The sequence below is a fragment of the Podarcis muralis genome, chromosome 16 (genome assembly GCF_964188315.1).
Source record: "Podarcis muralis chromosome 16, rPodMur119.hap1.1, whole genome shotgun sequence".
In the NCBI taxonomy this organism is placed as follows: Eukaryota; Metazoa; Chordata; class Lepidosauria; order Squamata; family Lacertidae; genus Podarcis; species Podarcis muralis.
In genome coordinates this window covers 29,138,963-29,166,080 of record NC_135670.1, presented here as the reverse complement: position 1 = coordinate 29,166,080, position 27,118 = coordinate 29,138,963, and the positions used below count along the sequence as shown (strand labels likewise).

The following is a 27,118-nucleotide window of genomic DNA, read 5'->3' as shown; positions in this document are numbered from 1 at the left end:
GTACTCTCAAAGTCATTAATACTGACAACTTGGGGGGGGGGAGGAATCAGCAGGAGTAGTTACAGAAGAGGAGCATTACTGCTTGTACTTCTGTAGTTATATAATATGCCAAATGCTGGAGAAACGGCTCGACAAAAAGCATGTTGCATTATTAAGCGTAGCAGCTTGATCGTCTCTAGTTTGGCCAAAGCAAAGATGGCCAACAGACTGTCCAGAGAGTGGGCTCTTTATATAGGCCGTATGCTGCAAAATCATCATCATCATCATCGTAATAATAACAGTAACAATAAGGCAGAATTATGTTGTCCAAAAATCTGCTCTTTAAAAATGTAGGATGGGAAGTAGAAAAAAAAAACTTATTAAAGACGTGTGGTCAAGTGGTTAATGCTTTTAAGGGTCAAAATACATGTTTTGGTTAGGGTTGCCATATTTCAAGAGGTAAAAATCCGGGGAACAAAAGCTGGTTTTGGGAAAGCAACACACACTTCATTGTGTGACATTTTACCGATTTCCAACCGACGATAATTCCAACATTGAAATCCCGGACAAATTCCAGACGTATGGCAACCCTAGTTTTGGTGCCCTGCACAATGATTGCGTTTGGGTTCACACCCTGGTTCCAGAAGTGTGCATTAGCTAGCTTCTCACTAAAATGCAGACAGAAACAAATCCCCCCACCTCCCATCCCTAAGCTGCTACTCTACAAGACTATGCATTCATATAAATGCTTGCATGGAGGGCTGATTTCATGGCCTTCCTTTACTTTTATAGTCTTCTGCACACAGAATGTTCTGGCCCTACAACTGCATTTCTATTGCTTTTGCAAAACTGTGTAGTATGAATCTGACTTCCGCAGTTTGTCAGTGGAATCTAAGCCCTGGAAGAAATTTAGCAGGGCAGCTCCTGATGTAATGAATCTCCAGGGAAAATTCAAGTCCAAATAGTACACGTCTGAGGCTGTGAGTGGTCATTCTAGTTAGAAGACCAGAAAATAAGGCAAAGAAGAGGCAAAATGGAACAGGAGGACTTGGCTATCCGACAGTGACTGTCCCACCCATATTTTGGGCTCGTATAACTATACATTCCCACTGAATAAAACTTACAGCAGTTAAAAGTCTATGTGTTTGACACATTGTAACATATAGAGAGCAAACAGTAGTATTAAACCATCCCTGTCATTAAGAAAGGTAATAAATTGGGGGGGTGTTGAATCCATAAAGCAGCAGCTAGTTTCCATTTCTATCAACTGACAGCTGACTATGAAACATATATATTTTATCTCCTCTTCCTTCGAATTAAAGTCAACTTGGTTCTGGGGACTAAACAGGAATTCATTACCCTATAGCAGCCTTTCTCAACCTGTGGGTCCCCAGATGTTGTTGAACTACAACTCCCATCACCCCTAGCTAGCAAGGCCAGAGCTCAGGGATGAAGGGAGTTGTAGTCCAACAACATCTGGGGACCCACAGGTTGAGAACCGCTGCCCCATAGCCATCGTTCCAACTCTACAATTCTATGATTCCATGATTTTTCAAAGTATGCAGGGCTGATGTTGCCAGCATACCATGCATTTAGCTCTCCAAAGGGACCTTGCTGTTGGGTGGGAAACCTCTGCGGCCTCCAAGATGTCCTTGGACTACAACTCCCATCATCCCTAGCTAGCAGGAGCAGTTGCCAGGGATGATGGGAGTTGTAGTCCAACGACAGCTGGAGAGCCAAATTTGAGAAACACTGTTCTTATGCCTGACTCGTGCATTGAGTACCAGCGAAACGGAGGCCTCTCTATCTGGCCTGTGGGCCTCATCTTGATACCACCCCTTGAGTGTTCTTGCCTGGCTAGAATGTGTTTCTGGTGCCTCTGGAAAAACAGAGAGGTTTATGTGTGTAGAAACTAGGATATAGGAAGCTTGCTTAGAAGGGAGGGTGGCCTACAGACTGATTAAAGGTGCTGTGCTCCCTTTCTAGTCGTAGAGACCTGGGAACAAATGAGGATAAAGTACAGTGTGAGTCGTCCTCTGCTACCCAGCACCCGGCAAAGAGAGATTTTCAGGATGCTGCCCACCTCACCTGAAACATGACCGCTTTGGCTCAGGTGATGAAGTCTTTTTACTGGTCTAAGCCAACAGGCAAAAGCAGGCACTGCCAGAACACGGAGAGCAAAGCCCATGTCAAACGAGGGCAACTTTCTTTCTAGAAGTTTTAGAGCTTTTTGCGAAAAGGATTCTAATTGCTTTGGGAGCGCATGAAAAAGAAGCGAAGCTGTGGGGTTTGGGGGTGGGGAACAGAAGCATGGCATCATCCCACTCCTGAGTTCCACTCAGTGTCAACGATTAAAGTCATTGCTGTGATTAACGTTATTCAGCTGCCAAATCTGCCGAAACAACCCCTTCGTTGTTCATCCTATCAGAAGAAAACCTGCAGTATCAAGCCAAGCCATCAGTAGCCTTCAGGAAATTCACTTACAGCAGCAGCTGCAGGTGTGTGGCAGCCCTTGCATGTACTCTTGTGTGTGTGTACCATTTCTGTACATGCAAGTACTGACACGCGCACATTATTTCTTGCACGCTGTATTTGGGAAATGCCCTAGGATTGACAAACACATGGGCATCTATATGCTTTGAGAACTCCCTACCCCAAACCTATTTAAGACAGTTCTGATCATCCCTGCCAGCCGCCTTGTACCATCCAATGTCTCTATATAGCTATATTTATCAGATTCACCCTCCCAGCATAAGATTTCTGGCTTCCTCCAGTGCTCTGCATCTCTCGCTAAGAAGCAAGGCATATGTAGCTCTATTTCCCAGCCCACCTTCCTTTCAAAAGCAGGCACTAATAATTCTTAAATGCTTTCCCATCCCTCCCTTACCACTATTAGAGGGTGGATTTACTTAAAAATAAAATAAAAAAACCCCTCCCCCATTGTTCTAAAAATTGTTCTGCGCATTCCCTTGCTCTCTCAAAGGTTCTGCAAAACACTGCATGTCAAACAGATTAACAGGATGTGACAGGAAGCCTTTGGGAGGGAAAAATGTCCCTGTTTACACCAGTAAGCCATGCATTTCTAGTTTATAGACTAGTGATGGCAGGTCCCTCTAGTGTATTTGCGCTTGAAAACAAAACCAACCTATTTGATTGGAACAGAGCCAAGTTTAAACAAACAGGTCTGCTGGCATCATGGGTTGTTTGAGCCTCAAACAACTGTGCTTTGATTGATGGTACAGAATTGTAGAATTGTAAAGTTGGGAGAGACCACCAAGAGTCATGCAGGAATCACAGTTGAAGAATTCCTGAGAGGCCATCCAACCTCTCTTTAAAAATCTCCAACAGAGGAGGGCCCCACCACCTTCTGAGGGAGTCCGATTCACTTTCAAATAGCTCTTAGGTAAAGGTAAAGGGACCCCTGACCATTAGGTCCAGTCGTGGCCAACTCTGGGGTTGCGGTGCTCATCTCGCTTTATTGGCCGAGGGAGCCAGCGTACAGCTTCCAGGTCATGTGGCCAGCATGACTAAGCCGCTTCTGGCGAACCAGAGCAGCGTACGGAAACACCGTTTACCTTCCCGCCGGAGCGGTACCTATTTATCTACTTGCACTCTCATGTGCTTTTGAACTGCTAGGTTGGCAGGAGCAGGGACCGAGCAACGGGAGCTCACCCTGTCGTGGGGATTCGAACCGCCGACCTTCTGATCGGCAAGTCCTAGGCTCTGTGGTTTAACCCACAGCGCCACCCGTGTCCTTACCTCTCGCTAAAGGGGCAGCCGAACATTTCCTTTAGATCAAAAGTACACCTTCTTGGAAAAGCTTTTAAAATAGCATGCCCCTGCAACAATATTTTAAATGAAAAGGTTCTTGCCCACACCAGTTTTTGCATACATCAAGAAAGCCTTAAGTGCTTTACAAGTATTTAAATTAACATAATAGGTCACCTCCTCAAAATGAATATAAAAACTAACACTTCACACATCATGACAGAAGAAGCAGCCCTTTGCATCTGTGTCAGAATGACATATGGCACTTGACAGTGGCCAGTTTTAAATACCAGTGGCAAAAAAATAACAGTTATATACATCTAAATCCTGATATAAATAAAGCTTTGAACATAACACACCTAAAAAAAGTCCTCAACCACAGAAGAGTATAAAAATAATAAAATACTAAATGTTATATTCACAATGAGATGCACATAACATGTTCAAACCAGCCCATTGTTCTTAACATGAAGCCATGGTCTGCTTATCTTAGCTGTAGTTTGTTAACCCACCTCAGTCAACTATCTATGGTTTGCCTGTGGCCACCAAACCAGAATATGAAACTATGGTTTGAAGTTGGCTTACAAACTTTGGCTTGCGCTAATGATAGTTTCTTGCTACGCCTACTATCCTGGCGTAATCCTGGATTATTTTGGTGCCCCTCCCCAGATAGGATGTGTGGCAAGAGTGGTTAGAAAATGAAATCAAGATTAGGCGGAACAAGCTATGGTTAATTTGCTCATCAGTGAGACTTACTTTGGTTTGTTCCAACAAACCATGGATAAAACAAACCATAGCTTAACACGCCATGTGAACGTGGCCAATGTCTTTTCAAACCGGATGACAAAATATTTTGTCCTTAGTACTTAATAGGCACCAGTAGGATGGAACGGTAAAACCCTGAAAAGCCATTGAATGCTGTCTCCTTGTACACTCAATGGAATGGATAAGGCTCAATCAAGAGTTTTGTTTGTGAACTGGCTGCAACCCACTGCATTAAAATTGCCTCCATGACACTAAAGGTGTTTACAAGTAATGGCACCTTCCTACAGACATTTCCTATGCTGATAGTTTGGTATTTTAGTAGGTATTATTTTCGGAAATGCATTTTCCATTTCAGTATCTAAGCTCCCTTTCGTCTGAAGCCTCATTAACATGTTCTTGATATTCCTTAGTAATATTTTCTTTGGTATGCAATGAAGAGAAGGGGACGTCAGCTCTTATGCAAGACAATATTGTGATGTTCCAGTATCTGGTACTTTGTTTAATACTGAATCTGTCCACAGCAATTCACTCATCTTTGGTGAGGGTGTGGTAGCTTATTCACGCTTATCATTAAGTAGCATCTAAATGCAACCCCCTTGAAATGATATTTAAAATTATTCCAGAGGGTTCCGAGTATTGATCTTTAACATACAGTATGTTATTTTACCATCTCCCCAAGAGACAGGGATATGAATGGGCAGGCTTAAAACTACTTCAAAGAAGTAAATGCAAAACCACCAGACTTTTTGAGGCCTTGTGTCTGAGTTGTTTCATGGCAGGCTTTAGATGGGGATTTGCATGACTGAATGCTCCTCCATTTAAAAACAAAACAAAACCCTCCACACAGAAAACTGTTGTGTCAGAGACCTGGTCCGCACTCAACATTAAAATAAAAACATTTAAAATGAACTATCATTTATTTGTGGTATACAAGCCTTTTTTAATTTCCCTGCTCCTGCATCATGCACAAGAGGAAACAAGTAACAAGTAACAAGAGCCTTACAGTTCATTTCCTCCACACAAACCATTAGCCAATGTTGGTTCTGACTTACCGCTCATGGTTTGTTTGGAGGAGACAAACCAGGTCACATCAAGTCAAACTCTGGCTTTGTTTTCTCCTCTGCAGAGCGCAGTCCGGAAAGCACTCATGGATGTTAAACCATGTATTATTTCAAACTGTGGTTTACCATTGTGATCAAATGCAGCCAGAGAGTAGCAAGGTTAGAAGCCTTCACTCAGGTATAGTTTGGCTGCACCTAAGAGGGCTGTTGGATTTTTAAAATATTTTTTTTCTCTTTTGCACGAAGGGACATTCAGTTATGCATTCCCCGAACCTGCAATCTAAAATGGTACAATCCAGACACTGGCCGGAGTTATGGAAGAACCATAGACCAGACCCATTGAAATCCACAGGCATGACTAGTTTAGGTCCACTGATTTCTAAAGGGCCTACTCTTGAGCAGCTTAGTTGAAGACAACCCTGGGTTTTGAAATACTTAAGTTCTTGCATCTTGTCTGCCACACAATAGCTTTCATTTTCCAGTGGTAAAAGGAATCCCACCCCCATTTGAACTTGCTTACGTTTGGATGTTGTGCTTTAAATGGATTTGATAGTCACCCTTTCGCCTTCCATTTCAATGGTTCTTCTCGGAGCTGAAAAAGTTAAGGAGCGGGTTCCCTGTGCAGTCGTCAGCAGAGCAGCTTCTAGGGTCTCTGAGGCAGTCGGACATGATGTCTTTGGGCTCCCTTAGAAACACCACCAGGACAGTGATGTTGTCACTGGATCCACTTTCCTTTGCGGCCGCCACCAGCCTCTCCGCAGTCTTGAGGCCGTCCCCTTTGTTCTCCATTAAGTGCTCTAGAACATGGTCCACCACCTCAAATGGCTGGATGGTGTCAAAGAATCCGTCGCAAGCGAGAAGCACATAATCTTCGGCACCAGTTAGCTCAAATGATGCACTATCTGCACAGCCAGAGATATAAGGCTTTTGGAGCGGGTCGCCTAATAAAGCAAGCAGGAGAGAATGAAGTAAATTACCACACGAGGTACAAAATCCCATCTGCCCCATTCCCTTTTCTGAGCCGTCAACCTCTGCCTCTGTTTAAGGCGAAGCTCTAAATCAGGGTTTCCCAAACTTGGGTTTCCAACTGCTGTTGGACTACAACTCCCATCAACCCTAACTAGCAGGGCCAGTGGTCAAGGATTATGGGAATTGCAGTCCAAAAATGGCTAGAGACAAGTTTGGGAAGCGTTGCTCTAAACCAAGGGTGCCCAAACTTTTTTCAAAGAGGGCCAGATTTGATGAAATGAACATGCGTGAGGGCCGACTAATGTTGTTGGCCCCCAAGACAGACTTTTATACATGCCTGCTTTAAACCAAGGGTGGGTGATCTGCATGCCAAGCCAACCTTTGCGACCTGGCAAGGCCTTCCCAAAGCTGAGGGGAAAACATTGCAAACTGCAGTGCAGGGACAGTGATCTTGTGTATATTTATTTCATTCCAGGTATCTGTATACTTTGGACAGTGTTCTCGAAGCTACCAGCATGAGTTTGACCAAACTGCGGGAGGCAGTGGGAGACAGGAGTGCCTGGCGTGCTCTGGTCCATGGGGTCACGAAGAGTCAGACACGACTAAACAACAACAACAACAATCTGTATACTACTTAATATTCAGAATTGCTGAGTGGTGTACATATAAAGTTAAAAACCACACGAGGATGAAGCACAATTAAAAATCATTTAAACAAATAAGAAGCTGGGGGGGGGCTTTAATCTTCCCATCCCACCCCAGGTCTGCTAGCACTTCTGATCCAATGAAGGGCACTTCTCTGCACTTCTCTATTTTAATGGGAAGGTAGTCAGATAGGGTGGTGGTTCGAATCGCCGCGACGGGGTGAGCTCCCGTTGCTCGGTCCCTGCTCCTGCCCACCTAGCAGTTCGAAAGCACGTCAAAGTGCAAGTAGATAAATAGGTACCGCTCCTGCGGGAAGGTAAACGGCATTTCCGTGCACTGCTCTGGTTCGCCAGAAGTGGCTTAGTCATGCTGGCCACATGACCCGGAAGCTGTACGCCGGTTCCCTCGGCCAATAAAGCGAGATGAGCGCCGCAACCCCAGAGTCATCCGCAACTGGACCTAACGGTCAGGGGTCCTTCTACCTTTACCTTTAGTCAGATAGGGAGAGTCATCTTTGTGCATCTATCTCTCCATTCAAACCTTCTCCTTAGCACACCAAACAGGTAATGGGGCTGGAAGAAGCACAATTTATCCTTGCTAGGATGGAAAGAAGTCTGCTCTGCTCTTCCCCAGCAGAGAAGGCACCTTGGAAAGCAGGGGTTTGGTTGTCTATCGCAAATGCAGTCACGGCTTTGAAAGAGTTGTCTCTCTGTGTGTGTGATCAAATGTGGTGCATGGAAAAAAGAGCGTGTGTACATGTGCATGCACCCCAGTCATGCCACAGGCATCTACCCACAGGCCTCTTGGGGAAGAAATTGTTGCTGTAAAGGTCTTTCAAAAATCTCATTGCAGGCAGGTGGTGAACCAGGACTATAGAGCTTAGAACTGAAGGTTTTCCATGGATAAGTGAAAAATCTTATTGATCTTCCCAAAGGGTTTTCTTTTCTTTTTTAAAAAAAGCTTCCCTTGAAATCCTCAAATGTTTTGCCTAAGCAGGAACCTGCAGATTTTGCTTTGATTAACATTTGCTTTAATGTGTAACTTCTTTTGGGGGGGGGGGGAGAAGCATAGGAACATAACATGGCTTGAAGGAGTTCCTGTGATGAACAACATGTCAGCCAAGATGGTGCAGGGAGAATGAGGACCAATATTTTTGTGCCGTTTTCTTTGTTTTTCTTTACTTAAAAAGAAAGAGTCTGGACACCTCTGACTCCCCACTTCCAACAGCCTTCCTTGTGTCAGGCAGTAAGACGGATGGGAACTTCTGACCAACCCCCAGTCTAACAGGAAGAGACTTTAGGCCTCGCCTTCCTGGTTCCCCTACCTCACTGTCAAATGTCTTCCTATCTCCGAATTATGGGAGAATCATAATTTGTGATAACTACAGTTTAGAATCCCAGCCGTTGTTGAAGCTCCCGAAGATGCAAACTGTGGATTAGAACTGCTTGTCTGATTTTGTTTTCCCTCCTCTCGGCACACTGTTTCATAAGCTCCTAAGTTCTCGCTCGTCTCCATGGTGCAGCAGCTTCGAAGGCAGAGCAACGGCAGTAACTATGCATTCTTAATTCAGGAATCGCGCCAAGCCAAACTTAGCAGAAACCATGGTTTGCAAATCTGTGTCAAACCATAGGTTCCAACTTTGGTATTGCAAACCAGGCGTTGTCAGTTCACGCAAAGCTTCCTTAGCCGTGGTTTGGCATGGCGTCTTAAATGAGCCCCAGAATGCGGCTGCAGTCCTCCAGCTCATTATTCTGTTTTCCAGGGCTCTTCTCAATGCAGTGATATGAATGTTGCAGCAAATGGTTCTTCCTCTTCACACACAGTTGGAGTCTGAAAACTCTGAGTCTCGCTTTGCTGTAGGCAGCGTCATGTCTAATGTCTAATACTGCCAAGGGAGTAGATTTTCACCAGTGAGCTACTGATGAAACAAACACACCCACGTGCATATAGAATTATTTTAAATGTTAAAACCCATTATTTTGCCTTTCTGTCCCCCAACCCCCGCAAGGAGGTTAAACACGTAAAATATGCAACTACTTGTAAAAGCAGTTAATTGAAATAAAGGAACGCTTCTATGAATTAATTTGGAAATGCCTCTGGTTTGTTTCCCCTTCTGGATTTTTTTGTCTTTCTTGGGACGCTTTGGTACCTTGCTGCTTAGAATCATAAAATTGCAGGGTTGGAAAGTACCCCCAAGGATCATCTAGTCCAAACCCACTGTAGTGGGGCACCACTGTAGAAGTGAAAGGGGTAATGCCCCAGAAACTACTACTACTACTTAGGGACCTAAAACTGATACGATTTTACTTTACCTATAACAGATTGTTGCAACTGTTATTTTATAGTACAGAGCAATAGGGAATCACAAGAGAAGCGATGATTGGCTTCACGGTTTTCCCCTCATCATATATATCTATACACCTATATCGATACACACACATCGCCATGTTGAATGTTATGAAACCATGTTGAATGTTATGAAACGATGTGGACTTCAAACCAATTTTTTTATTCTGTACCGCTACATTGCCCAGCCCTAAGGTGTGTGTGCTATGCAAAAATAACAATGTGGGGAAAACTGTGAAGCCAGCCAGTGCCTCTCTACATAGTTCCATCCTGATTTTAGACATCGTGATGTTTCGTGATATTAAGTTGGGTGATATATACCACAATGTTGAAAACCAGATACTGCCCAGCCCTAATGGCGGGTCACTTTTGGGAGACCACGCCAAAACCGTGGTGCCTACTGCTTCACACGTAGTCTTATTCCCAGGAGCACAGAGCAGGGCTTTCAGATGACTCACGAAAGGAGGCAGTTCACATGGCAGAAACAGGCAGCACTCAGCATGATAATCAACATTTATCAAAAACTGACCTAGGATATTTACAGTGGTACCTCGGGTTAAGTACTTAATTCGTTCCGGAGGTCCGTTCTTAACCTGAAACTGTTCTTAACCTGAAGCACCACTTTAGCTAATGGGGCCTCCTGCTGTTGCCGCGCTGCCGGAGCACGATTTCTGTTCTCATCCTGAAGCAAAGTTCTTAACCTGAAGCACTATTTCTGGGTTAGCGGAGTCTGTAACCTGAAGCGTATGTAACCCGAGGTACCATTGTATTTATTTATTTAGTTATTTATTTATTAAAACACATTTTTATATTACATTTGGCCCTAAGAAAGCTCCCCCCCCCCAGCATTTTGCAAAAAGTTATCGAGTGAAGAGGGGAAACGATCCATGACTTCTCAATAGGAGTGCATGCTTGGGCCATTTCAGGAGTCACAACTATAATAATAAAATAGTTTTACAGATGCTTCGAGGAAGGAGCTGCAAGAGCAGTATTCTTCGGTGTGCACTGTCAGGTTTGTGTTACTATGGCAATGTACCACATGGAACAATTATTAATGTAGGTGCGATAACGGCAGCGATTCAGTCCAAGGTTAGGAAAATGCTGCAGTGTCTGTTGGTAAGAAGAAAAAAACCCCCAAATGGCCTTGTGAAGTTAGGATATGGCTGCTTTTGTCTTGTTCGTTACAGATTTCCACAAAAGCCCTGCAGTATCAAACCATTCCCTGTGAGTGTGTGTTACTTGTGAAGTTTCTAGCTGTCAAGGCTGTGCTTTGAAATCACTTCCAAACTGATGCGGAACGGAAAGTTGTGAACGGCGGTAGAACAAACAACAGCCGCCCCATCACACTTACATGCTGACAATATTTCATTACAGCTAAATATGGTAAATGAACACATTAGGGCTGATGTTCTTCAAGGACATGGCTTACCGATAGCTCTGGAAACAGCCAGGGTTCCATTGACACGCCAGCAGTCCATGTAGATAAGGCAACCTCCTAAGGCTTCTATGCGTTGTCTCTCATCCTAAATAAACAACAACAACAAAAGCTCACTAAATCTATAGGTGTAGGTGTGACAGGCACAGGAAGCACAGTACCAACCAGTCTAGGGATGTAAGGAGGCAGCAATTTCTATCCTGCCCTGTGTTCACTGCAATCAGCCCTGTTTCCATTCTACTGCAGATCAGCTTCTGCTAAAAACTTCTTTTAAATTTGTATACTATTTTATTACTTATTAAATTTCTATACAGTGGTACCTCGGGTTACATACGCTTCAGGTTACACACTCCACGAAGCCAGAAATAGTGCTTCAGGTTAAGAACTTTGCTTTAGGATAAGAACAGAAATTGGGCTCCGGCAGCGCGGCAGCAGCAGGAGGCCCCATTAGCTAAAGTGGTGCTTCAGGTTAAGAACAGTTTCAGGTTAAGCACGGACCTCCAGAACGAATTAAGTACTTAACCCGAGGTACCACTGTACCGTCCTTCATCGTAGGATCACAGGCCAGCTGCAATATAATACCATAGTATTATAACAATAACCCTGTCCACTTAATTCTGCACCAGCTGAAGTTTCCGAACAGTCTTCACAGGCAGCCCCACATACAACATGTTGCAGTAATCTAACTTAGAGGTTACCACAGCATAGATGACATCAGTTAGGCTATCCCTATCCAGATACGGCTGCAACTGGGTCACCAACCAAAGTTAATGGAAGGCACTCCATGCCACTGAGTCCACCTGAGCCTCAAGCAACAGCAATGGATCCAGAAGTAACCCCAGGCTGCAGATCTCCTTTTTCAGAGGGAGTGTAACCCTAACAAGAGCATGCAATCTTCCATCCATCCAGTCTAGGAAACCGCCCACTAACAGTACCTTAAGTCTTACCTGGAATGAACTTCAGATTATTGGCTCTCATCCAATCCATTATTATTAATCTCACTATTATTAATCTCACTCTTATTTTGGCGTGGTCCCTTTTAACTTACAAAATAACTGGTATGTTTGGATTTAGAGGGAATGATGATGATGATGATAATTTATTACTTATACCCTGCCCATCTAGCCAGGCCTCCCCAGCTACTCTGTGTAGTCCCAACACAATATTAAAAACACGATAAAACATCAAACATTAAAAACTTCCCTAAATGTCTTCGAAACATCAGGTGGTTGTTTATTTCCTTGACATCTGATGGGAGGGTTCCCTGTAGCCTCACTTCTCGCAGTGAGGAAACCGCCAGAAGGCCCTTGGAGCTGGACCTCAGTGCCTGGGCAGAATGATGGGGGGTGGGGATGCTCCCTCAGGTATACCGGGCCGAGGCCGTTTAGGGCTATCTCCTTTCCCTTCCTCGCCCACAACAAACACTCTGTGAGGTGAGTGAGGCTGAGAGACTTCAGAGAAGTGTGACTAGCCCAAGGTCACCCAGCAGCTGCATGTGGAGGAGTGGGGAATCGAACCCGGTTCACCAGATTACGAGTCCACCGCTCATAACCACTACACCACACTGCTGTACATACACAAGAGGCCAAGAGCTTTGTGGGGGAAACTCAAAGAAGCAGTAGTTACCTCTCTCTCTGGCTTGTGAGGTTCCATCAGGGTTATAGCTTTCCCTTGCTGGACTAGCATTACCTGTGAGTCGCCAAGCCAAGCTATATGTAACTTGTTCCCAACAATCAAGGCAGCCACACCTGTGCTACCGTTGCGCAGCTTCTGTATAGTTTGAAGAGAAAGAGAGAGAGAGAGAGAGAAGGGGGAGGGAATGTTATAAAGAGCCTTTAAAAGGATGAAATGTAACTGTGTGGGGAGAATTGGTGCTCATTATTTAACCGTGCATCAAAGATCATAGAAACTCTGTTAGCGATGTAAAAAGCATTAGAGTGAATTCACACTAGCCTTTTGTTGCTATTGTTGTGATGACTTCTATCCGGTTTGTTCAAAACATGTCAAGAAATAAAATGCAACTAGTTACTGTGTGCCTGGATGACTCTGGGTGACTTCTCCCAGAGTGCTGGGAGAGTTATTGCGTACTCCAGATGACTTCTCCCAGCAGTTTCATGTAGATGACAACAAGCATGGGGGGGCGAGGGAAGAACAGAACTCTGAGACATGCTGTAGGCCGATAAATGTTTCGCTACCATCTTCTGAGATTGGTTATCCAAGAAGGAATGCAGCCACTGTTAACGCTGCTCCTCTGAGGAGTCCCATCCCAGACAACCGATCCAGAAGGACAGCATGGTCAATGAAATCAAAAGCTGTTGAGAGATCCAGAAAGACCCCCCACATCCATCAACGTTGGGCTAAATTAAACCTTTTACCTCCTCTGATTTGTGGACGCCCACTCCTTCCCCAGTGTAAGGCACTAATCAGGGCAACCAAGGCTGTTTTTGCCCCAATTTTGAGCCTAAACCCAGACTGGAAAGGATCCAAATTATCTGTATCATCCGACACCACTCATGTATTCAAAAACCATTGCAACAGAAGATGCTCCTAAAGATCTTGGTTTGTTTCTATTCAATACAGTGCTGGCAGTAATAGCCTTTTCAATAAGTGCTTTCAAACATCTATTACAATCAACCACCGCAGTGGTCAGCGTGAGAAGGTACAATCAGATAGAGAGATCTAGTGCTTGCATTAACATAAATTATAAGCATTAAATATTAAAACAAACAAACAAGAGGTTTGCAGTGTATTCTCAGAACAATGTTGTGGGCTGTATTCATCAAGCGGGGGGTTGGGGTGGTGGTGGCCCACTCAGGAATATACCAAGCCCCTCTCTCTGAACGATCAGGTTTAATTTAAAAAGCAAAGTCTGTCGCACTTTTCAGCTGGAACAAAGTGTGCTGGCTCACTAAGCAGTAAAGCTGTTCCTGTTTTCCTGTCTTCTGATCAAGGAGGGTAAAGGCAGAATTCCCAGAGTGGTTAAGCAATCAATCCCTCTTCCAGGGAATTCTTGGAATTGTAGCTCTGTAAGGCAAAGAAAGGCCTCCGAACAACTCTCAGCACCTACAGTTCTCCGATTCTTCCGGGGGGGGTGGGATGTGTGTGTGTGTGCCATAACTGCTTAAAGTGGCACAACACTGCTTTAAATGGATAGTACAGATGGGGAAAGACAGAACTGTCGTCACAGACAGAGGGAGGGAATTCTAGCCACATGGGGACAGTAGAGGAGAATGGTTGGAGTAATTAATGAGAAGAGATTTTTGGTGGCTGATCCTGGAATAGTGAGAGGAGTGAAGATAATGGGCAGGGATATAAATACACACACACACACACACACACACACCTGTGTTGTTTCTAGTGTTTTAACTTTGTAGATCTGTTTTGTGAGAACCACCCAGAGGACACTTTATATAGGTCAATAGATGCATTTCAAAATAAATAAAATAAAATATATTGGAAGGAAAGCTACTATTCTGCCTAGTAAGGTAAAAGCTAAAGCCGACCCCTGGACGGTTAAGTCCAGTCAAAGGTGACTATGGGATCCAGAATTCATCTCACTTCAGGCCAAGGGAGCTGGCATTTGTCAGCAGACAGCTTTCTAGGTCATGTGGCCAGCAAGACTAAACCGTTTCTGGCACAATGGAACACCGTGGTGAAAACCAGAGCACATGGAAACGCCTTTTAACTTCCCACCACAGTAGTACCTATTTATCTACTTGCACTGGTGTGCTTTCGAAGTGCTAGGTTGGCAGGAGCTGGGACAGAGCAACGAGAGCTCACCCCGTTGCACGGATTCGAACTGCCGACCTTCCGATCAGCAAGCCCGAGAGGCTTAGTGGTTTAGACCGCAGTGCCACCCGCTCCCTAGTACTAACTGCCAGTCTGGCCTCAGGAAAGTTCTGGGCATTTTATGGTTAAATGATTGTACTTAGGGATTGTCCCTCTATGTGCATAGGGAGTGTCAAATGGTAGCTGATTAACCTTCGCAAATGTCCACCTTGTTTCTAAACAGCTCAATTAGAGGTCTGGATTATGCTTCAACTTTCTAAAAAGTGCTCTATTTAGTTGCAAACCAATATAGTTTTGATTTTTTTAAAGTAAACAGTTCATATACATGCTTGTTCAGAAAATATACAAATTGCGTAGCTGGAAAACAGGTTTTAAAAGCACTTTCCCCCTTGCTATTTAAATCACTTTGATCTGCAACCAGTCCATTTCAGCATTATTTTGGAATGGCTGGCCCACCAAATGACCTTGTAATCTACATTACTACGCTATACGAGTTTTCTTACTTACTCTCTCTCACACTATGCTACCATTCAAACAAGAGAAACCACCCTGGTTATAGCTCAGGTTCCCAATTTACCTGAATTAGAAAGAAGGAATCGGCTACAGCAGCCTAATCCCAGATGCAGTTTCTCCTAGTTCTTGGCATATGTACTGCAGCCCCTCATTCCCTGGATTCTTGCATGAATGACAGTGAACAGAAAGTAACCTGGATGAACCTACTGGGCTTAAAAAAACATGGCTACCCCTCTGGAAAGACCCCAACATCCATCAGCGTTGGCCTAAATTAAACCTTTCACCTCCTCTGATTTGTGGACAATGATTCTTAGGCAAAAGTCTATTAAGTGAACCGATAAATTATTTACCCGGGATTTTCTGCAACGCTACAGAAAAGCCAATTACCAAGAGGACACATTTCTCAGCACTCAGCTTCGCTGTACCCACTCCTCTGGCAAGCCAACAATCTATAATTACTGCAGTACTCGCCTCTCTCCACTCACCTCTCTCCTGGCTTTAGCAAGGAACATTTCATCTGTTTTCTGGAAAGATTCCCTCAAGGCCTCCACCGGGTTTTTCAGAAGGTCTTTGTGATGTGCCACATTTACGTGCAAGTGAGCAGCTGCATAGTTAGCCGCATCTATTCCTCCGTGACCATCAAACACGGCGAAGTACGCTCGGTCCACGTCATCCTTCCGGAGGCAAGGACATGTAAAGAGAAGGCAAAGATAATTTTTTACCACATGTGACTTCTTCTGTGAATGTATCGGAATGGCCCTACTGGGCTGAAGAATTTTTTCAGTGATAATTTCATTGCTATATCTCCCCCCGCCCCATAAAACTCTTGTGAGGTTTTTCTACACTCAAGAGGCATATAATTTTTTAATGAAACAAATAAATAATAAGTAGAAAAACAACCAATACGGGGGACCTAGAAGCCAAAGCATAAACAGTAACAAGACCCAGGATAAATAATTCCAATACAACAGGTGTGCTACTTTGCTGTGCAACAGGTTGCTCAAATCTATTGTGAAATGAAATCTGCAGCGACCTGGTTTTGCACTTTCTTATGCAGCAACCTTCTGCTGGTGCAAAACATTTGGCCAGTGGAACAGGTATACCACTAAATGACGTTCATTTAGCAGCACTACACTGGCTACAACCCACTGTTTTGCACAGGACATGTACCTAGAGCTGCATTTTCATCTCTTAAGCAATTTTCCTGAACCCCACTCCCCAAATCACCATAGTTAGAACTAGTCCAGGGGGTGGGGGGTGGAGCAAGGATTTTCAAGACTCAGATTAATATATTTATTATGTCAGAACAGTAACTTAGCAAATAGTTTTGAGATTAGTGTGCTCAACCAATGGCTATTCTATAACAGATTCCTCAAAGAACTTGGTGTGAACTCTGTCGTGATCTTCATCCAACTTCCAGAAACTTTACCTAATATGCACATTATTGCAATTTCCTCTAAAATTGAGTGTTTTTGTCTAATATATGCATCTTCATTGACGCTTGACCCCCAGCATATATGTTTTTGTGAACGTTATTTGGATGGGAAACTGCACTGTAAAACTCAAGAGAAGGTTCAAAATTTCTGTGCTTTGGTTCTTGTAGTGCTTCCAAAAGTGTGAATTAAATTAAACTTGTGCCCCTTCCCTATCTGTGAGTACCTGCACTCTCTCACAGTTGTGCAGTTACTTCATGTTAAACCCTGGACTTCATCATCATCATCATTATTATTATTATTGTTGTTGTTGTTGTTGTTGTTGCTGCTGCTGCTGCTGCTGTTGTTGTTGTTGTTGTTGTTGCTGCTGCTGCTGCTGTTGTTATTATTATTTTTATACCCCACCCATCTAGCTGGGTTTCCCCAGCCACTGTGGGCGGCTCCCAACAGATTAAAAACACAATAAAACATCAAACATTAAAAACTTCCCTAAACATGTCTGCCTTCAGATGTCTTCTAAAAGTCGGAGAGTTGTTTATTTCCTTGACATCTGATGGGAGGGCATTCTAAAGGGCGGGTGCCACCACCGAGAAGGCCCTCGGAGCTGGATCTCAGTGATGGGGGTGGAGATGCTCCTGCAGGTAATGGTGTTGTGGGGGCACGGCCCTCTTTCAGAGAATCTATAGAATTGGTAGTTTTGGAAGGTACCCCAACTGTCATTGATCCAACCCCCTGAAATGCAGGATGATAGCTGGTCATCTAACTCCCGCTTCGAAACCTCCAAGGATGGAGAGTCTACCTTTCGTGGAATAGGTTTCAAAAATAGACCATTAAACAATGGTTGAAACGGAAGCCACAGTGGAAGGCTACTTTTTCCAACAGACTGATCTAAAGCATTATTATGAAAGTTTAGATGGCAACATGTATTAATTCACTTATTTCAAAATGCACTATGCCAGCCCTGCTGTATCCTCTGCCCCTAGCTTATTCCTGCTGAGTGGCTCTCTGGACTTCTGTCCTGACGCCACCAGTGTTCTCTCACCCTAGAAACCTACCGTCAAGCCAAACAGCTGATTAAATTCTGGGAGGGAAACATGCCTGTCCTCCATTTTCCGGCGGGTATTACGGGTTGCATGGATGGAAACTTGGAGGTAGCGATGAAGCGGCTTCGGAGGCGGAGGCGGCTGCTTCTGCCACTTGCAGCAAACGTCCCAGAGTTTGTTAAAGAAGCAGCGCTGCAAAGGGCCTCCATCCAGCACTGTCATGGAAATAAAATGAGAGAGAAGTCATCTTTGGGGGCTTACATTGCATCATTTGCCTTTCTCCTTCAACCTGCCACTGATCTGAGGTTTTTCTCATCTGTTTACAGTGGTACCTCGGGTTACATACGCTTCAGGTTACATATGCTTCAGGTTACAGACTCCGCTAACCCAGAAATATTACCTCGGGTTAAGACCTTTGCTTCAGGATGAGAACAGAAATCGTGCTCTGCGGCACGGCGGCAGCGGGAGGTCCCATTAGCTAAAGTGGTGCTTCAGGTTAAGAACAGTTTCAGGTTAAGAACGGACCTCCGGAACAAATTAAGTACTTAACCCAAGGTACCACTGTACTTACCTAAGATACTGCACGATTTTAATAAAACAACAATAATGGTGTTTAAGGCTGTTCCACTCTTCTCATTAAGGACTGATTACGGTTGTGTTAGGGTCACGGGTGGCGCTGTGGGTGAAACCACAGAGCCTAGGACTTGCCGATCAGAAGGTCGGTGGTTCGAATCCCCACGACGGGGTGAGCTCCCATTGCTCGGTCCCTGCTCCTGCCAACCTAGCAGTTTGAAAGCACGTCAAAGTGCAAGTAGATAAATAGGTACCGCTCCGGCGGGAAGGTAAACGGCATTTCCATGCGCTGCTCTGGTTCACCAGAAGCGGCTTAGTCCTGCTGGCCACATGACCCAGAAGCTGTACGCCGGCTCCCTCAGCCAATAAAGCAAGATGAGCGCTGCAACCCCAAAGTCGTCCATGACTGGACCTAATGGTCAGGGGTCCCTTTACCTTTTTATGATTGTGTTGCTCAGCGTAGGAGACAGGGAAGGCTCCTCCCGTTTTGCTACCTGAGACAGAACGGAAATTGCCACCTTCTGCCCCCATCCACACTGGCATAGTCAGGGGCAAGAGTCAGGGCATTCCACAAAGTATTGCTGCTTGGCCTCTCTGCCCCAGGGGCATTCTGGTGGCGGCGGAAACTGTGAGGAACGTGGAGCGCCATCTCTTGCACCTGTGCCGCCTGAGGTGGGCATTTCACCCCAACCTCATGTGTGGGCTGACTATTCACAAAGAAATTATGATATAATTGCGTGATATAAGAACTGTGCTTCTTGCTGTTCATTTCCCCAAGGTGTTGGTTGTTTAGAACAGGGCAATACCACAGTATCAGAGGGAGAAAACAGACAACCAAGTTCTCTCTGCAGCATGAGACTAGCTGCCATTGGCCTTCTCCCCTCCTGGACCTGCCTCCTTAAAAGTAAACATTTCACCGGACATAACTTTGTTACGTATTAATATGAACGTGCTGGTGCCAGAACTTGTTTATTTTGCTTTTCTCCCTTCTCATTCGTTTTGCCTTATTGTATCCTGTCTCAGATCACAGGCAGAGAACCTGTGGCCATCCACTTGTTGCTGGACTGCAACTCCTCCTCATCCCTTACCAATATTGACAATGCTGGCTGGGACGAATGAGAGCATCAGTCCAATAACACCTGGAGGGCCACAGGTTCTATGCCTGTGATTGAAGCCCTTTTGGGCTGACGCTCATAGCACCGCAGGGACGCGGGTGGCGCTGTGGGTTAAACCACAGAGCCTAGGACTTGCCAATCAGAAGGTCGGCGGTTCGAATCCCTGCGACGGAGTGAGCTCCCATTGCTTGCTACCTGCTCCTGCCCACCTAGCAGTTCGAAAGCATGTTAAAGTGCAAGTAGATAAATAGGTACCGCTCCGGCGGGAAGGTAAATGGTGTTTCCGTGCGCTGCTCTGGTTCACCAGAAGCGGCTTAGTCATGCTGGCCACATGACCCGGAAGCTGTACGCCGGCTCCCTCAGCCAGTAAAGCGAGATGAGCGCTGCAACCCCAGAGTCAGTCACAACTGGACCTAATGGTCAGGGGTCCCTTTACCTTTACATAGCACCACTTTCAATAAGAGACCATTAACCACTCCCCACTTCCAACCAGTGTGCACCAATTTGTCGTTTGTTTGTTTGTTTGTTTAAATAAATTATGTGCATTTTTGTTTTCAGATGCTGAGCACACTTATGTTAATACTGCAGCACTGGAACACTCCATAAATGCTTTTCAAAAGAAGAACTTGGAAAAATGTCAGCAAGCTATGCTGCCCCCTAAAGCAACTCCTCAGCATTTTGTGAACTTTTTAAGGTATGCCAACCTCCCTCTGGTGCTTGATCCAATGTCTCCATTATGAAAGGAAAAGGTATCGCACGAGTGCCAGCTAATCCTAGTGCCAACTACTGTTTTATTTTGTGTCCCCTGCTCCCTGAAAGGCAGGGCTGGCCGGCCCACCCATGAGGCAAGGTGGGGCGATGGCCTCAGGCGGCAGGATCCGCAGGGGCAGCAGCAGATCCTGCTGTAGATCTTTATTCCCTTTGCATTCCTGATGCAGATCTTCACTCACCCCTTCTTTCCTGGCAGGGAGGGGCCCGGCATTTCGTGGTTCGTCTCAGGTGCCAAAATGTCTTGGGCTAGCCCTGCTACCTGACAACCCAGCCTTCCTAGGCGCAGCTTGAAACCTGCCTAGCACCTTGCTAGCAGAGCCTTGTCCAATTGTCTGCCACCACCTCCCACATTCCATCTGAAGTCTGACTAAACAAAAGACGACAGGGCTTCAGCATCTGCCAACATTACTCCTCCCTGCCGGCTTTGCTTGACATCTGATGGATTTTTGATTTTTTAAAAAAGCTTACAGACTGAAATGCTTACTTTTGATTTTGAATACCAATGCCAATAATAATAATAATATCTTTATATACAAAAGTACAGGTAGAGCAGGCAACATGATGATAAAGATAAAAGCACACAGGCAGTCCCTAGTAGGGATGGAGGGATCTGTCAATTTTAGTTCTCGTAGCTTCTAATTTCTCCCACTCTGAAATTCAGTTCTCGACATTTCTGCAGCAATTTGCATTTTTTTAAAAAAATGAAAATTCTTCAGCACTGTAGTGCAAACTTCTCCTAAGAAATGTATTTTTGTATGCAGTTTTGACCACATTTTTGAAAGCAATTTGTCCTACCGTAATGAATTATGGCTTGCTATTTTCATTAATATATTCATTTTTATGTGCATTTCTACCTAATATATTCATTTTTATGACCATTTCACCCTAATATATACATTTTTGTAAACACTGTTCTGTTGGAGGACTGCACTGCAAAATTAAAGTAAGTGCGGATTTTGAAGGAAGGCTGTGTTTTGGCCCTCAGTATTGTTTCAAGAATTGCAAATTTGACAGATTTGGCTTCAAAGGCAAGCTGAGTCACGTTTCTGTCCCATCCTCAGTACCAATAGAGAATCTCGAAATCTAAACTGCTTGTACAGCAACTGTGACCCAGACTAGATGGAAGAATACTTTGCATAACAATGTGGCTAACAACTGTATCCAATGGTAACTCAGGCATAAACCACCAACAGCCAAGTTATTTCAGGTATTTCCCACTGGTTTTAATAGAAGAGAACAAAACTGTGCTGAACTTGGAGGGGCTGGATTTCCATTTTACTGTATGTCACTTCAGGTGTTTTGCAGAAGTGACAGACGGGCTTTATTAAAGTGAATTCTATTTATTACACGTTTCCTGCTGTAAAACAAATTTTGCCTCTGGAAAGGTATTATGCGGCATAGCAAGCCTGTTTCCTTTTCTGTTTAGTTATAGAACCGCAGATCTAAGTGAGAACTATTGCTTTGTTGCACCAACTCCTAAACCAAGAGGGACTATTCCGAAGATTTATACATTAAGGCTGCCATTTTACGCTCATTTACATGAGAACAAGCCATATTGAATTCAGTGGGGTTTACTTTGGAGAATAAATATGCTTAGTTTGCACTATATTTGCACTGTAAAGCAGGAAACATAGCAATGCGCACCTTAAATAATAAGCACATATTTAGGGATGGTTACGGGTGCTGCATTTCAATGTGGTTCAGTCCTTGTGCAGGGACCTTACCAATTCAGCTTCCTGCAGGAAACAATTTGTGTGACATTGACAACCATGGACCCACATGTCAACAGGGCGGTTTGAAAACTAGTATTTTCTTTGACAAAATAAAGCTTTAATTTTCATTGGGGGCACATACAAACATCTCACCACATGCAGGTACATTAGAATAAGAAAAGGTACAGGGAAAATCCTTTTCTTGCTATGATATGATATGCCATAATCTATTGATCCAGCCCAACTCCCTGGTTGCCATAGCTCATAAGGAAAGCATCTTCTATGCAGGCATCAAGTCCCAGATTCAATCCCTGGCACGTCCAGAAAGAGAGGGGAAATACCCTCAGTTATGGGTTCGAGCCCCACGTTGCGCAAAAGATTCTTGCACTGCAGGACGTTGGACCAAATGATCCTCGTGGTCCCTTCAAACTCTACATTTCTATGATGCTACCCTGTTTTGAGTGGGACGCGGGTGGCGCTGTGGGTAAAACCTCAGCGCCTAGGACTTGCCGATCGCATGGTCGGCGGTTCGAATCCCCGCGACGGGGTGCGCTCCCGTCGTTCGATCCCAGCGCCTGCCAAACTAGCAGTTCGAAAGCACCCCCGGGTGCAAGTAGATAAATAGGGACCGCTTACCAGCAGGAAGGTAAACGGCGTTCTGTGTGATGCGCTGGCTTGCCAGTTGCAGCTTCGTCACGCTGGCCACGTGAGCCGGAAGTGTCTGCGGACAGCGCTGGCTCCCGGCCTATAGAGTGAGATGAGCGCACAACCCTAGAGTCTGTCAAGACTGGCCCGTACGGGCAGGGGTACCTTTACCTTTACCTTACCCCGTTTTGAAATCCTGGAGAGATGCTACCAGTCAGTGTCAACAATACTAAACCAGATGGACCTATAAAAAGGTAAAGTGCTTTCGAACTGCTAGGTTGGCAGGCGCTGGGACCGAACAACGGGAGCGCACCCCGCCGCGGGGATTCGAACCGCCGACCTTTCGATCGGCAAGCTCTAGGCGCTGAGGCTTTTACCCACAGCGCCACCCGCGTCCCTGATGGACCTATAGTCTGACACAATAGGCAGCCTCCCATGTTCCAGGCCGATTTGTAAATATGCCCCGTTTGGTGACAGGCTTTGGAGGCGTGGAGTTAAGAACTATTTCCAACTTTCTCTCCATGTGATCTTACCACTTGCTTGAGGATCCCCAACAGCTGTTTGCCAAATGTAAACAAGCTTCTCTTGATGTGACACCTTCCTTTATCTTTATGGCTCATGCAGCCCCCCTCCCTTTTAAAAAAAATTAGGGTTTTTTTTTTAAACCAGCTTCTGCTGGTAACTCATTCCATATGGAACATTATTGGGAGGGACCTTATTTTTTGCCAGTAATCAAGTTATTTCTGAATTTCAGGGGAAAGGACGGTTACATCCAACCTGACCATGGCTACCAGCTTAATATTGGCTGCTTACAAATTGCTATGAGACACTGAGTCAGGCTTTGTGGCGCTGGGAGCTTGTTCCTGCCTTCTGATTTGCTGATTCTGCTATGCCGGTTAGGTACCAACAGAGTATGTGCACTTTGTTTTTTAAAAAAATAAGAATCCCTGCCCAGGAAGTAAGCAAAAAGCACACAGTCAGGCAACTGTAAAAACTCAGCACAGTTTTCTAGTTTTGTGCAAATTTGAGGGATCAAACAAATACAAGGCTATACTCTTCCATTCAGGAATTTTTCAGAAAAAGAGCAAGGCCAGAAAAGAAATGAAAGAACTGAGGAAGCTGTGGTCATGGAAGGGAAGCAGCAGAAAGTGATACAGTGGTACCTCGGGTTACATACGCTTCAGGTTACATACGCTTCAGGTTACAGACTCTGCTAACCCAGAAATAGTACCTCGGGTTAAGAACTTTGCTTCAGGATGAGAACAGAAATTGTGCTCCAGCAGCGCAGGGGCAGCGGGAGGCCCCATTAGCTAAAGTGGTGCTTCAGGTTAAGAACAGTTTCAGGTTAAGAACTGACCTCCGGAACGAATTAAGTAACTAACCGCTGAGTCTGTAACCTGAAGCGTATGTAACCTGAAGCGTATGTAACCCAAGGTACCACTGTACTTTTATTCCTGACGAAACATGGCTCCCACAGTGGCTACTTAATAGCTCATTGTTGCTCCGAGGTTGTCTAAATATGTTGCCAACTCTTAAGATTTGTTCTTAGGACAAGCTCTGTTTAATACAATACAAAGGAAAACAGAGGATAACTATTGGTACACATTTAGAGAAGTTTTGTTTTTTTAAAAAACTCCTGACAGTTTCTAGATTTGCAGGCATAGACTTAGTTTCTAGATTTGCAGGCACAGACTTTTTTTGTGAGCACTAAAATAAAAAAACCTGTAGCGTTTTGATGGGGAAAAGTCCAGTGAGCTTTGAAAGGGGGGTAATGGTACCGCCGGAGCAGTACCTATTTATCTACTTGCACTTTTTGGAGTGCTTTCAAACTGCTAGGTTGGCAGGAGCAGGGACCGAGCAACGGGAGCTCACCTTGTCACGGGGATTTGAACCGCCGACCTTCTGATTGGCTAGCCCGAGAGGCTCAGTAGTTTAGACCACAGCGCCACACGTGTCCCTAATACTTTAGGGAGCTGCTAAAGTCGCAGTAAATGCAATATGTTGCTCTCTATGTCGTTAAATGACATGCAGTTTTCATAATCCCCAACAGATGGAGCCAACGTATTACTTCACTTTGATTCAGAGGAAAGTTACCCAACAGATTGCTTGAGGAGAGGAACTGAATTGTACGTAGGATTTGGCAAGATCATCACATTATATACTACTGTTAGATCCCATCTTTCTCCAAGAAGCTCAGGGTGGAGTGCTTGCCCCCCCTTCTTATTTCATCCTCACAACAGGCCAGTGACGTAGGCTAGTTTGAGAGATGGGGAGTCACCCGGTATCTGCAAGTAAACTTCATGGCTGAGTAGGGAACACCATATAACCTGGATATATTGCCCCTCAACAGATAAAAGCAAAACAAACCAAATAATAAAAAAGTCTAGAACAATTTAAAAAGCAAGGAACAATAAAATCAAATTGACACAGAAATGCTGGACACCTCCATCATTATGTACTCCCCAAAGCACTCTACATGGGGCATCTCTCGATCTTGGTCTGGAAACTGCAGTTAGTGCAGAATGCTGCAGAACGGTTGCCAGGGGGAGTGAGAGTCCCCTAGCATATCACACCTGTGCTCAAAGATTTGCCCTGGCTGCTAGTTCAATCCCAGGCTGAACTCAAGGTATATGGAGTATAAAAAGCCTATTGGTATACAAAGCCTGCAACAACTTGGGACCACTTTTCTTAAGGGATTGCCTTGCCCCACGTGTGCCGACTTGGAGCTACAGAACTGCAAGTGCCATGCAATGCCCATTCTGCATTTGCAAAGAGTTGTTCCTTTAAGGTGGCAGCACCTGTATTCTGGAACTAAACATTAGGCAGGTGCCACCACTGTGTTTTTCTTTTAGGTGCCTGCTGAAAATGTTCCTGTTTCAATGGGCATATCCAGACACATGATTCTGTTACATGTTTCACCCGTTTTAAAATATTTAGTGTGCATTTTTAAAGGCTCAGCCGGAGCCACTGCTGCATTCTTGCACCTTGGCCTTGACTCACCTCCCTACTGCTCCTGGGGCTATTAATGTCCCTCTACATTTCTGGGAACCTCCCCAGCCTCCTTCTCCATGTTCTGGGTGCTGTCTGCTATAATTCTGGCCAAACAGTAAAAATTCAACCCAGGCAAATTTGCTGTAACATTTTTTGCAACCCTGGAAAGACTGCATACATTCTCAACAATATCCTTCGCTGGAGGATGAACACCCAAGCAGGGGGAAGAGAGAGAGATGGGGTTTTGTGAAACCACAGTTCGACTCCCTACTCCATGGGTAGGCAAACTAAGGCCCGGGGGCCAGATCCAGCCCAATCGCCTTCTAAATCTGGCCCATGGATGGTCCGGGAACCAGCGTGTTTTTACATGAGTAGAATGTGTGTTTTTATTTAAAATGCATCTCTGGGTTATTTGTGGGGCCTGCCTGGTGTTTTTACATTTGTAGAATGTGTGCTTTTATTTAAAATGCATCTCTGGGTTGTTTGTGGGGCATAGGAATTCGTTTTTTTCTTTCTTTCTTTTCCAAAATATAGTCCGGCCCCCAACAAGGACTGAGGGACAGTGGACCGGCCCCCTGCTGAAAAAGTTTGCTGGCCCCTGGGGCCCTACTCAGTCAGGAATCTCAGTGGGTGACCCTGGGCAATTTGCTTCCTCTCAGCCGGATCTATCTCACAGGGTTGTTCTGTCTATAAATGGGGTGAGGAGAGGAGAAGAGAGAACCACACAGGTGGTCTCGAGCTCCTGGGAGGAAAGGTGGGATATAAACTTTGCATGAGTGATGTAAAACAAGAACTGGCATCCCCTTGAAAACCGAAGGAACAGAGAAGTCTAAGAGTAGGAGGGGGAAGAGGGAGGGATCAAAGGCTTCGTGCTCGGCTTACAGAACAGATGGTAATGTTGGTGACAGATAGAAAGAGTAGCTGGAGAGAGGAACGGTTAGGAGGGAAAGCGAGTGGCTCGATTATTATAGAGCTGAGTAATAATAATAAGTGGCTATGATTGCTTCAAGACAGTTTAGGTACATGTGGGTTTAGGTCTGCACGGCAGTCTTAGCTGCATCGTTGTCAATTTCATCCACCGCCACATTCTAGCGAAGAAAAGGAGGAAGGGCGTTTTTGCTTTTTCATTCATGCTTGCGTGACATAAAGCCACATCCTTCCGTAACAGTAAGCAACACTCTGTTTAACTGCCCCCAAATAGGACATTAAAGCCAACTAGGAAGATCAAATCTTGGGGGACATTACAGGAAATGTATCGTTAATAGGCATGTGTATAGCATTTTAGTCTGTCAGGTGATTTGCAATTTTTACTGCATGAAACCCAAACTGCTGGCTTGAATCCAAAGGTTCCCCTTCTGCTTGTGGGGGGGGGGTGTTCCCTGCTCACAGGAAGTCTGCGGTTCAATGGTGCTTTGCGTTCAAAATGTCCCAGGCTAAATCCCTGACATCTCCCCTGTCTGAAACTCTGGAGAGCCCCATCTACTGAGCTAGATGGGCCAATGGTCTGATTTGGTATAATATGGCTTTCTATGTTTTTCCCAAGGACTGTTTTACCCTAAAGCGCT

The 27,118-nt window shown here is 44.9% G+C and overlaps 1 protein-coding gene across 1 annotated transcript in view; it reads right to left on the bottom strand.

Moving 5' to 3' along the window:
* Positions 1–2,901: 2,901 nt before the first annotated feature.
* PPM1F (protein phosphatase, Mg2+/Mn2+ dependent 1F) overlaps positions 2,902–27,118 on the bottom strand; it is a 40,126-nt gene continuing 15,909 nt past the window's right edge. The window contains exons 3-7 of the mRNA XM_028709730.2: positions 17,759–17,961; positions 15,756–15,944; positions 12,595–12,738; positions 10,963–11,056; positions 2,902–6,514 (exon numbers count right to left, since the gene is read on the bottom strand). Coding sequence (XP_028565563.2) covers positions 6,147–6,514; positions 10,963–11,056; positions 12,595–12,738; positions 15,756–15,944; positions 17,759–17,961 — 998 coding nt within the window. The 3' untranslated portion in view covers positions 2,902–6,146. The remainder of the gene's footprint in view (positions 6,515–10,962; positions 11,057–12,594; positions 12,739–15,755; positions 15,945–17,758; positions 17,962–27,118) is intronic.